Below are 12,812 nucleotides of genomic sequence, written 5' to 3'. Positions count from 1 at the left end.
GAGAGACAGGCACACGGTCTCCGGCACGTGGGAACACGGGATCCTAGGCCTCTGCGCTGGGAGGAGTGTCCCGGAAGACCACGCGCTGGTCACGGTGCTGAGTGCCAGGCTGAGGTCACGTCCTGCTTGGCCTTGAGCGGTGATGCCTGTAACCTTCCTGGGTGTCTGGGTAGCTGTGCACACCTCCTGCCAGGCCGCGCCCTGGTTCTGGGCGCAGCAGGGCCCGTCTCTCGCAGGTGCCGAGGGAGCCCACCTGCGGGGCCGGCGCGCGCAGCTCCCTGTGGATTGGTGAGGCTGTCCTTCGCACCGGCTGCCGGTGGGACGGGCCGCCACGTGTCTCTTCCAGTGCTGCTGAGCGGCGCTCGTAAGAAGGGGTGATCAGGTGGTTGTGTGTGCCTCCCAGTAACTTGATTTTAACTTTGGTTTTTCAGGAGAACTTTAAGTTGGACAAAAAGGGGGGCGATAATGCACCACGGCAGTGGCCCTCCGAGTGTCCAGCACCAGCTGCAGAGGCCCCGGGCCTTCGCCAGCAGCGAAGAGGAGCAGCAGGCCCACCCAAACCCGCCCCCGTCCCCTGCCGCACCCTTCGCGCCCTCGGCCAGCCCGTCTGCACCTCAGTCACCCGGGTACCAGGTCCAGCAGCTCATGAGCAGGAGCCCCGCGGCCGGGCCGAACGTGAACCTCGCCCTGCAGAATGTGGGGCCGGTGGTGGCAGGGAACCCCCCGCTCACACTGGCCCCGCTGCCGCTCCCCAGCCCCACCTCCCCGGGCTTCCAGTTCAGTGCCCAGCCAAGGCGCTTTGAGCACGGATCGCCGTCCTACATCCAGGTCACCTCGCCACTGTCCCAGCAGGTGCAGACCCAGAGCCCCACCCAGCCCAGCCCCGGGCCGGGGCCGGGCCTGCAGAGTGTTCGGGCGGGCACCCCCGGGCCCGGCCTGGGCCTCTGTGGCAGCAGCCCCACCGGCGGCTTCGTGGACGCCAGTGTTCTGGTGAGGCAGATCAGCCTGAGCCCGTCCGGGGGCGGGCACTTCGTGTTCCAGGAGGGCCCGGGCCTCGCCCCGGCGGCCCAGGGAGCGCCCGTCTCGCTGCAGCACACGGGGGCTCCCATCGCAGCTCGGGAACGGAGACTGTCCCAGCCCCACACGCAGCCCGGGGGCACTGTGCACCACCTGGGACCCCAGAGCCCCGCGGCCTCAGGTGCGGCTGGCTTGCCGCCCCTGGCCAGCCCCAGCCACATCACCACAGCCAGCCTGCCGCCCCAGATCAGCAGCATCATCCAGGGGCAGCTGGTCCAGCAGCAGCAGCAGCAGGGGCTGCAGGGGCCGCCGCTGACCCGACCTCTGCTGCCCGGGGTCGGGGGGGCGGCAGCGTTCGGGATGACGTCCCCTCCGCCCCCCAGCAGCCCTTCCAGGACCGTGGTGCCCCCTGGCCTCTCCAGCCTGCCGCTCTCATGCACGGGGAGCAGGAAGGCGCCCAAGAAGCTGGAGGAGATCCCCCCGGCCTCCCCGGAGCTGGCCCAGATGCGGAAGCAGTGCCTGGACTCTCACCACCGGGAGATGGAGGTGCTGCGGGAGGCCTTCAAGGAGTACCTGATCGAGCTCTTCTTCCTGCAACACCTGCAGGGGAACATGATGGATTTCCTGGCTTTCAAGAAGAAGCACTACGCCCCTTTACAAGCTTATCTTAGGCAGAATGATCTGGACCTGGAGGAGGAAGAGGAGGAGGAGGAGGAAGAGGAAGAAAAGTCTGAGGTTATCAATGATGAGGTGAGGAGCAGCAGTTTCACGATAAGAGGGCTGTGCTGCACGGGGAGTCCAGGCAGCTGCGAGCACAGGCGAGTCTGCGTGCCCCAGCGCTCCTCACGCCCAGGAAGGGGCTCTTGCTGTCTCCTTCCTGGGGGGGAGGACGGCCGTGGCAGTTGGGGGCAGGTGCTGACGCAGGCGCCTTCCCTGAGAGCAAGGGCTCCGCCCTGGTGGAGAGGCGACCTGCGGGCTGCAGCCCGCCCGGGTCTGCTGGGGGCGCGCTGGCGGCGCTGAAGCCCCAGGCTCACGCCTCTGGCCTGGTTCTCCAGTTTGCACGTTTCACCTGTGCAGGCGCACCCACCGCAGCTCCACAAATGTGGAGCTTAAACAAGGGGTTTAAACGTAAGTCAGTATCAGTGTTGGCACAGTGTCTTCATGATCAGAATACAGTTACGGCAAAAACTGAGACGTTTTAGATGTAGTCTTAGATTTGAGATTATTTTTCAAACTCACACTTGGACAAACAGCTATGAGGGATATTTAAGATGGAGTCTTTTTTAAATAGTGAAATTTTGGGGTGCCTGGAACGGGTGCTTAGTAAATGCCCGAATTGAGATTTCTCGACACCACTGCGATTCCAGCCCATTTCTGTGCACTCCCCGAGCAGCAGCTGGCCCCAGCAGAGCGAGAGGGACGCGGGCTGTCCTGCCCTGTGCGTGCGCCTCTGTGTCGTGTAGTGTGCACTGTCGGTGCGGCTGACGTCGTTCCAGGAGGTGGCTGACGTGACTGACACCTCTGTCACTCTGTCCCTGCACAGAAACCAGCCTCGGTGGACAGAAGCTGGTCTCTGTGCTCAGCTGTCCTCCTCGATGTTCATGGGCGTATCTGTGTGGCTGTGCCATTTTGTGTTTTCTAACACCCTTTCCGGGATGGACCATTTTTACTTTCTCAAAGGTTACATGGTTACTTTGAGGATGTCACCTCTGAAATAGTGAACTTGAGTTCCTTTCATGTTCGTGCACTGGTGGTGTCTGCAGCTCAGTCCCCGTATCCGTGCTCATGAAGAACAGTAAGTCCCTTGTCACGACTTCCGTCGAAGTCCACCTCCTCCGTGCCCACCTGCACGTGGAGGCGAGGCAGTGGCTGCCGTGCAGACTGCCTGGGCGGCGGTCCCGCCTGTGCTCCCGAGACTGCCTGCCATCCCCACTGCTACAATGCGAGGCTGTGCAGTCTCAGGGCGCTGCACCTGTGCCGGAAACCAGAGTTCCTGCACGGTTTGCAGCTGAGTTAGGTTGTCATGTTATAAATCTGCCTGAAATTGGTCCATCGTCCCTTCACAGGTTCGATGCAAAAACATTCCATTTTTAAACACCAAACGTCAGTGAGGTGTCAGCAGTAAAATTCTAACACAATTTTGAGCAGTCTTAAAAATCATGTTGCCTTTTTTTCTCAAAATATTTCCTCTCAGGTAAAGGTTGTGACAGGAAAGGATGGGCAGACTGGTACTCCCGTTGCTATAGCAACCCAGCTTCCGCCAAATGTTTCTGCTGCTTTTTCATCCCAGCAGCAACCATTTCAGGTACTTGTCAATGGTTCTCAAATGTAGCCTCATCCCAAGCTTTCCCTTCATCCAGGTGTTTATCCTTCAATTACTATTTGCTCTTAGCATTTTTTTCCCAGAGCCCATTCCTTATTTTTAAAACATAAAGAAGTCGTCCCGCATCTAGAACTATATATGCAGTTAAGTTGCATGAGTGAACAACACCCCAGAGCTAACGCACCACTTTTGTGTTGCCCTGTGCCACAGTCGTAGCCGTAGTGTGCATGCCACCCAGTCCTCACGGCCCTGTCCGCTGTGTGCCAGGACGCCTCGTGTGCTGTGTTCCATGTGGGTCTTTCTGTGTGTCCTCTCTGTACGCTTGAGAACAGCGCAAGACAGGCGCAGGAAGAGGAGGGTTAAAGCAGATGATGACTTGGTATTTTCTGTAGCTGGCAGAAACTCCGTTGTGAAACCTCTGAAATCATCAGGGCCTCAGGCTCCTGCATGGGTGTTAGTGCAGAATAATTTTTTTTACGTGTTTGGAAATCAAGTCACCTAGTGTTCCATTAATAATACCAAGGGCCTAAAAGTATAGGTCTGATTCTAGTAGTTTTGGAGTAGATTGTGCTGGGTTCTGAACACAGTTTCATCCTGTGATAAGGTTTTAAGAATTTTATATTTTTAATTTTTTTAAATAAATTTTTAATTTTCCACCATAGTTGACATATTAGTTTTAGGTGCGTAACATAGCAATTAGACGTTTATATAACTTACAAAGCGACTAACTCGGTAAGTCCAGCACTCACCTCGTACACCATACATAGTTATTACAATGTTACCTTTGCTTTTGACTTTGATACAGTTTCACACCTATGTAAAAGCTGCAGCAATTGCACAAAGAGCTCCCCTTACCTCCCTTACCCAAGTGTCCCTGTTGCCAGCTTTCTGCCCGTTTGCATCACCTTCATCCTCTCTGTCGTACACACGCACACACACCTGTCCTGGGAGCCGCTGGAGAGGGAGTGGCGTGCACGTCCTGGGTGCGCGTGTCTCTGGCCGGCTGCCACACGGCATCCGGGTCAGGAGAGTCCGGCGGGAGGCAGTTCGGTGACTCGCTGCCACTCGGGCAGCTGTTGCCTCTCCAGATGCGTCCCCTGTGGTTTCTCCTGTACCGGGGGTCCCTTGTCTTCCTTCATCGGGGCCGGCCCCCCAGTCTCTCAGGGCCTTCCCGTTTCTGAGGGGTCCGGGCCAGCCACTTCCAGCGTGTGCTGTGGCAGGGCCTGTCTGACGTTGCCTGGTGTCTGATGTGGGCCGTGCCTATTTGAGAGAGAGCTTCCCCAGGAGGGACGCGGGGTCCGGCTCGGGGCCGTGTGAGAGGCTGTGACACCGGTGTGTCCTGTCACTGCTGGGCCACACGGCTCTTCCATGGGAGGTCATTCTGTTTCTTTGGGCAGATGATAAGTACATCTGGGAAGACACTTCGAGGCCACGTATAAATATCTAGTCTCTGTTAAACTTTCGACCATTAATTCTAGCACCTGCTGAGGAGTCTTGCCTGGATCAGTCGTCACCTTAGAGATCGCAGAATGGGTCCCCTGGGTCCAGCGTGCCTTCTACACGTGTCAGCGGGCGTGCGACTGGAGTGACAAGCGTTCTTTTCGGTTTACGTGTTTGTGTGCGTGTGGATTTTCATTTTCACCAGTGGGCTGGGACGTGTCTTGAACAGTGTTTATTCATTTGCTCACTCACACACTTAACCGGCAGCGCTGACGCTCTCCGGTCGCAGTTCCGGGAGTCCGGGCAGGCACATGGAGCGGTGTGGCCACCGCTGAGCAGAGGAGCGCTGCCGTCCCTGGGGCGCTCCCTCCTGAGCCTCCCGAGTGCGGTCAGGTCTCGCCCTCCCCTCCCCCCCCCTCCCTGTCTGCGCCTCTGTGATTCCGCCTCGTCCAGGACGAGGCGTAATGGAACCGTTCTGCCGTCGCCTCTCTTCTGGCTGCTTGCCGGTGGCGCAGCGCACCGGAGAGGCCCCACGTGCCTGCACGCGCCAGCGGTCTGTTTTGGTCTTGCCGAGTGCTGCCCGGGCGTCCCGTCACCTTGGAAGGACAGTTGGGTTGCCTCCAGCTTTTGCCACTTAGGGGTGAAGTTGCGGTGAATGCCCACGCACAGTTTGCCACGTGCACAGGCCTTTACTCCGTCTGGCACGTGCCTGCGGGACAGGCTGCTGGGTTGTTGGGTGGAGTGTGTGTTCAACTCCCTGGGAAGCCGCCCGCCTCTCCCGCAGTGGCTGGGCCGGTCCTCACTCCCCCGGTGCTCGAGGCGGTCAGCTCGGCTCTTTCGTCATCGTCCTGACGCTGGTGCAGGGGCTGTCAGCTGCATGGCTCTGAAAACTAATGGTGGCAAACGCCTCTGCATGTGTTCATTTGGCGTTGGTGTGTCTTCTTCGGGGGAGTATCTGTTCCTTTCACCCGTCTTCTTCTTCTCTTTCAAGATTCTATTCATTTATTTTTAGAGAGGGAGGGAAAGGAGGGAGACAGGGAGAGAAACATCAGTGTGTGGTCGCCTCTTTTGCGCCCCCTACTGGGCACCTGGCCCACAACCCAGGCATGTGCCCTGACTGGGAATTGAACTGGCGACCCTTTGGCTCACAGGCTGGCATTCAATCCACCGAGCCACATCAGCCAGGGCTTTCACCCATCTTTTTCATTGCATCGTTTGTTTTATTGTGGCACAATAATCTGGATGTGTTTTGTCAGATATAAATTTGCAATTTTTTTTGTTCCATGGTTTATCTCTTACACTGTTTTTACAGAACAAAAGTTAAATATTGGTACCTGTTTTTTCAAATTTTTTTTCTTTTATGGATCATGCTTTTGACATCATATTGAACCACTTTGTCCAACCCAAGGTCACAGACATTTTCTCCTGTATCTTCTTCTAGAAGTGGTGTAGTTTCGTGTTTTACGTTTTGTTCAGTGATTCACGTGAGTGAAGTTTCCTGTGACGTGGCGAGCGTGAATTCCTTTCTTCTCACGTCCATATCCGGTAGAGCCAGCACCCAGCAGAAGAGGCTGTGCCGGACACGTCAGCACACCAGGCGGCTGTGTGTGTGTGCCAGGGGCCGGCATGTCGCCCACGTGGGCCCGTCTCCAGACCCTCCCCTCTCCTCGGCTGCGCCGGCACCGCGGCCACGCCGCCCTGACTGCGGGGGCTGCGCAGTGGGTTTGGGTCGGAGCACGGGAGCTCTTCGGCTGCGTCCTTCCGAAACTGTTTCGGTGGCTCTGGCTCCTTACCCGTTCTGGCGTCCGCACACCCTCCCTGCCAGGGTTTGACGGGGACGGCCCTGAGCCCGCCGACCAGCGTGGGGAGCAACGCCTGGAGGGCGTGGCATCCCCCGTTCTGGGGCGGGGTGCGTCTCTCCGCCTGCCGGGGCCTCTGTGCCCCCCCTCCTCCCTGTGGGGTGGTCTCCAGCCCCCGGCCCCGGGCGCGCTCTTAGAGGCGCACCCAGGTGTCCCTGCCTCTCTGCGGCGTCGAGCTCGGTGCTCTCGCGGAAACCTCCGCTGTTCGCTGCAGGTGTGCAGGGTGCAGCTGATCATCTGACCCCGTATTCTGCAGCCTTGCTAAACTCACTCGTTAGTTTCAGGAGCTTTTTTGTAGTTTCACGGGCTCTTCTACAGAGAGAATCATGTCTGCGAAGAAAGCAAGATCTATCACTTTTTCCCAATCGGTGTGCTTTCTCCGTCCTCTTGCTGTGTTGCACTGGCAAAGGCCAGGGCGGGAGCGGTGGGGACAGGCCTTCCCCTCTTCCCAGCCTGTGCCGGGGAAGCATCGACTCCCGCTGGGCCCGACGTTAGCTCGAGATTTTGTAGGTGTCCTTCCTCGGGTCGAGGAAATTCCTCCAACTCCACGATGCATCTGTCATGAGTGGGTGCTGAGTGTTGTGAGGTGCTGTTTCTGCACCTGTTCCTGTGGAATCGTGACGTGTTTCTTGTTGGGTGTGCAAACGTGGTGAGCCACACAGACTGCGGTGTGGTCGGTGAGCAGGGAATGCACGCATCTTGAGTGGGACGAGCGCCCGTGGGACCCGCATGCCTGTCAGGCTGTCCACCTCCATCACGTCCCCTTGCGCCCCCTGCGAGTCATCTGCTGCTCAGCCTCCCTGCCCTGCGCTGTTCTCCGTGCCCAAGTGATCTGTGCTGTGGCCAGCTGGAGCCCCTCCAGAGTGGCTCTGGCACGCTCCCAACTCCCCTTCCCCAGACACGCTCCGAGCACTCTCCCTGGGAGTTCTCCCTCCCTCCCTCCCTCCCTCCGGGGGGCAGAGGGGCAGGCCCACTGTGCATGAGGAGCAAGCAGCCCGCCTCCTGCTGGTGGGAAAAACGAATCTGAACCCAGGGCTCAGGGACTGCTCTTGAGAACTTGATACGAGGGAGGACGAGAGTTGCTAACTCAGAGACTGTCTGAGGGTTGACTCTTGGGCACCTCCCCTGGGCGTGCGCAGAGGAGCGCACCACACGGGTGGGCATGGGGCCACACTGGTAGGGATTGGCACTGGGACCCGGGTGGTGGACGCAAGGAGGGCCTGCAGGCTGACGCAGGTGTGCAGTCTCCACAGTGACCCCCCGTCACACTCACCAGAGGGCTGGGAGCTACACTGGGTAGAATCTGATGTGACTGGTGGGAGGGGGGTGCCCCTCCACTGCCCCTGCTGGGGGAGCGTGGAGGAGGGGAGTGTGGGCCGACCCTTGGACCGGCAGGTGCTCTCAGGGCACTCCCGGGTTTGTGCGCCAGAGCCGAGAACGGTGGCGTTCCCGGCAGCACTGTCTGTGGGAGCCCCGAGCTGGAAAGAACGGAATGTCCGCTGGCAGCCCCACAGGCCCGCAGTCACGCGCCCGTCACAGGGGGTGCCGACGGGCTGCCAGTCAGGGCTCAGGGCCCCGAGTGAGAGCTGGTGTCCCCGGTGCCAGCCCTGGGCTTCCGGGAGAAGACGGGTGCAGAGCTGGTCAGGGACAGCTCCCCAGTCCCCAGGAAGCGGAGCCGACCGATGCCCTGCGGGGCTGGGGCGTGCGGGCGCGTGAGGCTCAGCGGCAAGTGGTTTGCTGAGCCCGGGGACGACCCCGCGGGTGGGCCCCGCGTGGCTGCCGCCTTCAGCCGTGCAGACAAGGCTTCCCACGCGCCCTCAGCGTTGGAACTGGGAGGAGCTCCCAGCAGAGAGGGAGCGGGAGTGTTCGGCGAACAGCCGCGTCCCTCGGAGCCCAGATCAACCTCTCCTGTGCTTCCGCACTGCGTGCCTGTGCTTCCGCACCGCATGCCTGTGTTAGTGTCGTGTGTGTGTGTAGGACGCGGGTCGTGGTGAAAGGTCTTTAGGGGGCGGAAAGGAGAGCTGAGAGTCTCCCTGTGAGTTGCAGGTTCCCCCGTGAACTCGCGTGGGTGTCTCAGGAGATGGGGACGGGGAGTCTCAGGGGGGGGTCGAAAGGAGGAACACCCCTCGTTTTCTTTTAGGAAAACCCCAGCCTGCGTTCTCTAATTCACAGCCTGTTGTATGTAGAACTTCCACACTGACCAGTGCACATGGATGCGTGAACCCCCGGGAGTGGATCCAGGGGGCCCCATGTGGGGCGTGCACGGCCCTCGTGTGCTTCCACGGGCCCTGGGGCGCCTGGCGAGGGCAGCGGTGCCGTGTGTGGCGGGGCGCACGCCCCCACGTTTGCCGCTTCTGTCAGAGAAGACGGCCCTAGCGGCCGTGCTGCAGGCGCCTGTGTCACGTGGCGTGGGTGCTGGGAGGCACAGCGCTCACCCCGCGCCTCAGGCCGCACGCTGTCTGCCCGTCTCTCACCGGAGGGCTCGCTCCGGCGGCTCCCAGCACTGCGCCGCTTTGAGGGACTGGGGCTCGCTCGCCCCACCGTTCTAGTTTGGGGTTCCGTCTGCTCTAGCTGGTTAATGCTCCGGAGCAGCGGCAGTGGGTGGGGAGTCTGCGGCTGGTGCGTGCCCTCGGGGGTCACTCAGCGATCGGCTGGCAGTGTCGCTCGGAACACGCCAGCACTGCCAGTGGGAGTGGGGCCTGGCCGCACGGCTGGGTGTCCTCCGGAGAGCCTAAGGCGCAGTCTCCGGGTGAGTTGTGGTGTGCGCACCAGTCACGGGGTTTCTGTTACGAGCTGGTCTGTTGCCGGTTCAGCTCTGGAGATGAACCGAGAGGATCGCCCTCTTTCTGCTTCCCAGGTTCGAGGGGCCTTCTGGAGTGTGGTTACCGTGTGCAGAGGAACACTTTTTGTCGCAGTTACTTAGGTCTGAAAAGCCGTCCTCACTGGAGATTGTTTTTTTAACGATTCTGACATTAGAGAAAATGAGTACTCGTAGTTCTGTGACCCTGCCTCGACCATTGTCCTTCCTTCTGACACGCGTGCTCGTACATGGCTGCGTGTAGGTGAAGGTTTGCAGGGTGACGTGGCGGCACACCTTGTTCCAGTGGACACACACACGTTCAGGGGGAAGTGCTTCCCCTCTGTCCCCTGGGCCCGCCTGGGTCATCCAGCCTCGAGTCCGGTCCGTGGGCTGGCAGTCCCCCTCCCCGCGTGTGCGCTTGGTCTGCTTGCTCGGATCGGCAGAAGCTCGGCCCCGGCCACTGGCCCTGCAGCCCTCGGGAGCCCGGGTCTCGTCGCCGAGGGGGCGTGCCCGCCCGCATCTCCCCCAGTCCTTCCAGTGCTCTTTCCTCGGCCCCTGTCCCGGCCCCCGGGAGCCCTCCTGACCTCGGTGGGCAGACCCTGCCCTGATGTCCTCGTAACGGGGCAGCAGCCCCAGTTCAGTTCCTGTTCATGGGTTTCCCTTTTCTCTGTGAGAATTTCTTCTTCTTCTTTCAGTTCTGGGACGTGGTTGGTAGTTACAGTCAAGTTGTATTTTAAAGCCCACAGCGCGTTTCCTGATGGAGTAGTCGTGAACGTGGTGTAAGAGAAACTGAAGGTGGTCCTGAGAACCGGGGCGGGGGCAGGGCAGAGGTCAGGAGCAGGGAGGCCGGCCTTCCCCCCAGTGTGTCTGACCAGCGAAGTCCAGCCTCTCATCTCTCACAGGGTCTCCGTCTTCCAGCACCAGCGCGCAGGAAGTAGCGTGAGGTGGCGGCCACCGCAGCCCCCCGCCCGGACCCGCCCAGCAGCACATGCCGTGCTGGTGGCCGCGGCCCCAGGGTGCCCCCGGCCTGGGCCCTGCTCCCGCTCGCTGCCCTGCTCCCTCTCGCTGCTGCTCAGCCCTCCGGTGCATCTTTCATTTCTCCTGCTGCAGGTCTCAGTCCTGGGGTCGCCGCTGGGGGTCCTGTCTGAACAGCTCGTTATCTCTGTCCTTTGAGGCGGCCTGTTGTCCTTCTGTCCCAGGCGTTCTCCTCAGAGCCGCTGGCAAGTGCTCGCCGAGGTTCCCGGCTGCGTGCAGTCGGCTTGTGCCCCTCCGTGGTTTTCCGCGGGCGGCTCATGTCTTCTCGTGGCCGTGTTTCCGAGTGCCGTTGGCGTGGGTCTCCAGCGCTGCGACTGGAGGCTGCAGGGAGCCCGGGAGGTGCGCGCTGCTCTTGTCCCCCAGCCGCCGCCGCCGGGCGGGGAGACCCGCGCTGCGCGGGGCCTCTGTGTCTGCGAGGTGCCAGAGGCCGTGGCCCCGCCCCCGGGTCCGGCCTGGCTTCGCAGAGCGTCCCCTCCTCGCTGCTGGCCGCCTGCACTGCCCCGGTGCTCGCAGACGGGAGGCTGGGTGCCGGGCCAAGCCGGTCCCCGGGGCACAGACGGGCCCGCGTGTCCTCGCTGTGAAGGCAGAGCCGCTGCCGCCCGGCCCGGGCCGTGGGCGCCACGTCCGCCCCCGCGGCGGGGTGTCCGCTCCCTCTGGAGCGGGCGTTTGTGCGTCTGGAGTGCGTGTGGTCCAGTGGGACGTGCCTGGCTGCTACTGGGTACAGAGCCCTTCCTCGGTTTCTTTATTCAGAACCTTTTTCTGATTGTGTGAGTAGTGCGTGTGCACCGTGGAGTGTCTGGGAGACTCGCGAAAGTTCACACACACGCAGATGGTAAACTCCTTGTAATTCTCTCCCCAGAGGTAACCACTGCTCACATATCATCTGTTTTTCAACTCATTCTTATCCTCTGCCCTTCCCTCCCTCCCTCCCTCCTTCCCTGTCCCCCGTCCTCCGTAAATGGGACTGGGTGCTTGCTCCCCCCAGGCACTCTGAGCCTGTCCCCAGGGGAGGCGGCGGCCCGCAGCCCAGCTGCAGCCGGCTGTGTCCTGTCCCCTCCTCAGGCTGCAGGGCCAGCGGCCCCACATGGAACAGTGACTCCGTTTAGGCAGCTGCGACTTTTGCATTTAAAATGCCTCGCTAAGTAGAGTGGTTGTCGTGGGATAGAGAACGAGCCATTTGCAGCCGTGGGACATCACCCTTGGCGGTTCAAGTGCCGCTGCGGGGGCGGTGTGGCTGAGGGAGGTGCAGGTGCCGCTCAGCCAGCGGCTTCTCACTCAGACAGTCAGCGCCAGGAGCTCAGTGACCCTGTTTCACACACCGCGTGTGCCAGGCAGGGCGCCGCCTGCCCAGGCACCGCTTTGAGATTCAGGTGAATCAGGCTTGTTGACTGGGGTGTTAGTGTCATTTTCCTGTAGGAAAACAGTTGCAGTCTTTCTTTTCATTGTTCAGCTTTTGTTTTGGGGGTGAGCGGTGACAGGCGGGGAGACTGGCCAGGGAGGCTGAGCGGGAGTCCGTCTCGGACTCCTGCCCCTCAGCGCCCGCCCGTGTGCCGTGCACAGGCCGGCTCCCGCCGGGAGGGCTGTGGGCCCGCTCTGGTCTGCAGTTCCTTTTAGAGCCAGAACGATGGGCCTTTTACAAGTCCTTTCTTGCTTCCAGAGGTAAGTTAGAACTTTGAATTATTTACTGTGTAGAAACATGCATTGCACATGTGTATTTAAGTACATTGGTAGATAATTCTTGCTAAAGAGGAGTGAGGTCAGTGGTTGGGGCCGTTGTGGTGGTTTTATCTGTTGTTGCAACGCACTCGAATGACCCAAGCCTGATGCTTCCATTGTTTTTCAGCAGCAAGCCCTCGCAGGGACCCTGGTGGCAGGGGCTGGAAGTGCAGCAGAAACGGACCCCTTTAAGAGGCAGCCGGCAGGGCCCCCAGCAGGTACGTCCCGGGCCCAGGAGCCCGCGTGCTCCTCGCTGCTCGGTGGGGCCCACTGCCCAGGGACCCCAGGTGTCCAGAGCGTGGGGGCTGAGGAGCGAGCCCGACTTGTCTGCACTCAGAAAGCCAGTTGTCCTTGTGGGCAGCGCTTCTGTGAGCCTGCGCGGCGCCAGAGGCCCCCGCTCGCCGGTGGAGCGGGCGCGTGTGCTGCTGTCCTCGGTGCCCCTGCGGGCTCCTCGCGTCCCCGGGGAGCGGCCGCGGGTCGGCCCTCTGCTCTGCCGGTGGTCCTCTCAGCCCGGTTGTTCCCCTCGCGTCACAGACGTGATACGTTTCAGACGAGAGTTTCAGACAGTTCAGAAGGTGTCACCTAACCCGCCTCTGGGTCGGCATTTCCCGCCCCGTCCTAC

At 60.7% G+C, this 12,812-nt stretch overlaps 1 protein-coding gene across 6 annotated transcripts in view; it reads left to right on the top strand.

Annotated features, from left to right (window-relative positions):
* Nucleotides 1-12,812, top strand: part of EP400 (E1A binding protein p400) — a 73,102-nt gene that overhangs the window by 11,760 nt on the left and 48,530 nt on the right. For 2 of the 6 annotated variants that reach the window (XM_036014420.1, XM_036014419.1), the window contains exons 2-4: nt 432-1,767; nt 3,212-3,322; nt 12,318-12,408. In XM_036014420.1, the coding sequence (XP_035870313.1) occupies nt 466-1,767; nt 3,212-3,322; nt 12,318-12,408 (1,504 nt within the window). In that variant the 5' untranslated portion in view covers nt 432-465. The remainder of the gene's footprint in view (nt 1-431; nt 1,768-3,211; nt 3,323-12,317; nt 12,409-12,812) is intronic. The other 4 variants (XM_036014422.1, XM_036014424.1, XM_036014421.1 and 1 more) reach the window with 3 other exon arrangements.

Source organism: Phyllostomus discolor, chromosome 13 (genome assembly GCF_004126475.2).
Source record: "Phyllostomus discolor isolate MPI-MPIP mPhyDis1 chromosome 13, mPhyDis1.pri.v3, whole genome shotgun sequence".
Taxonomy (NCBI): domain Eukaryota; kingdom Metazoa; phylum Chordata; class Mammalia; order Chiroptera; family Phyllostomidae; genus Phyllostomus; species Phyllostomus discolor.
Note: the sequence above shows the minus strand (reverse complement) of the source record. Positions and strands in the feature narration are given on the sequence as shown.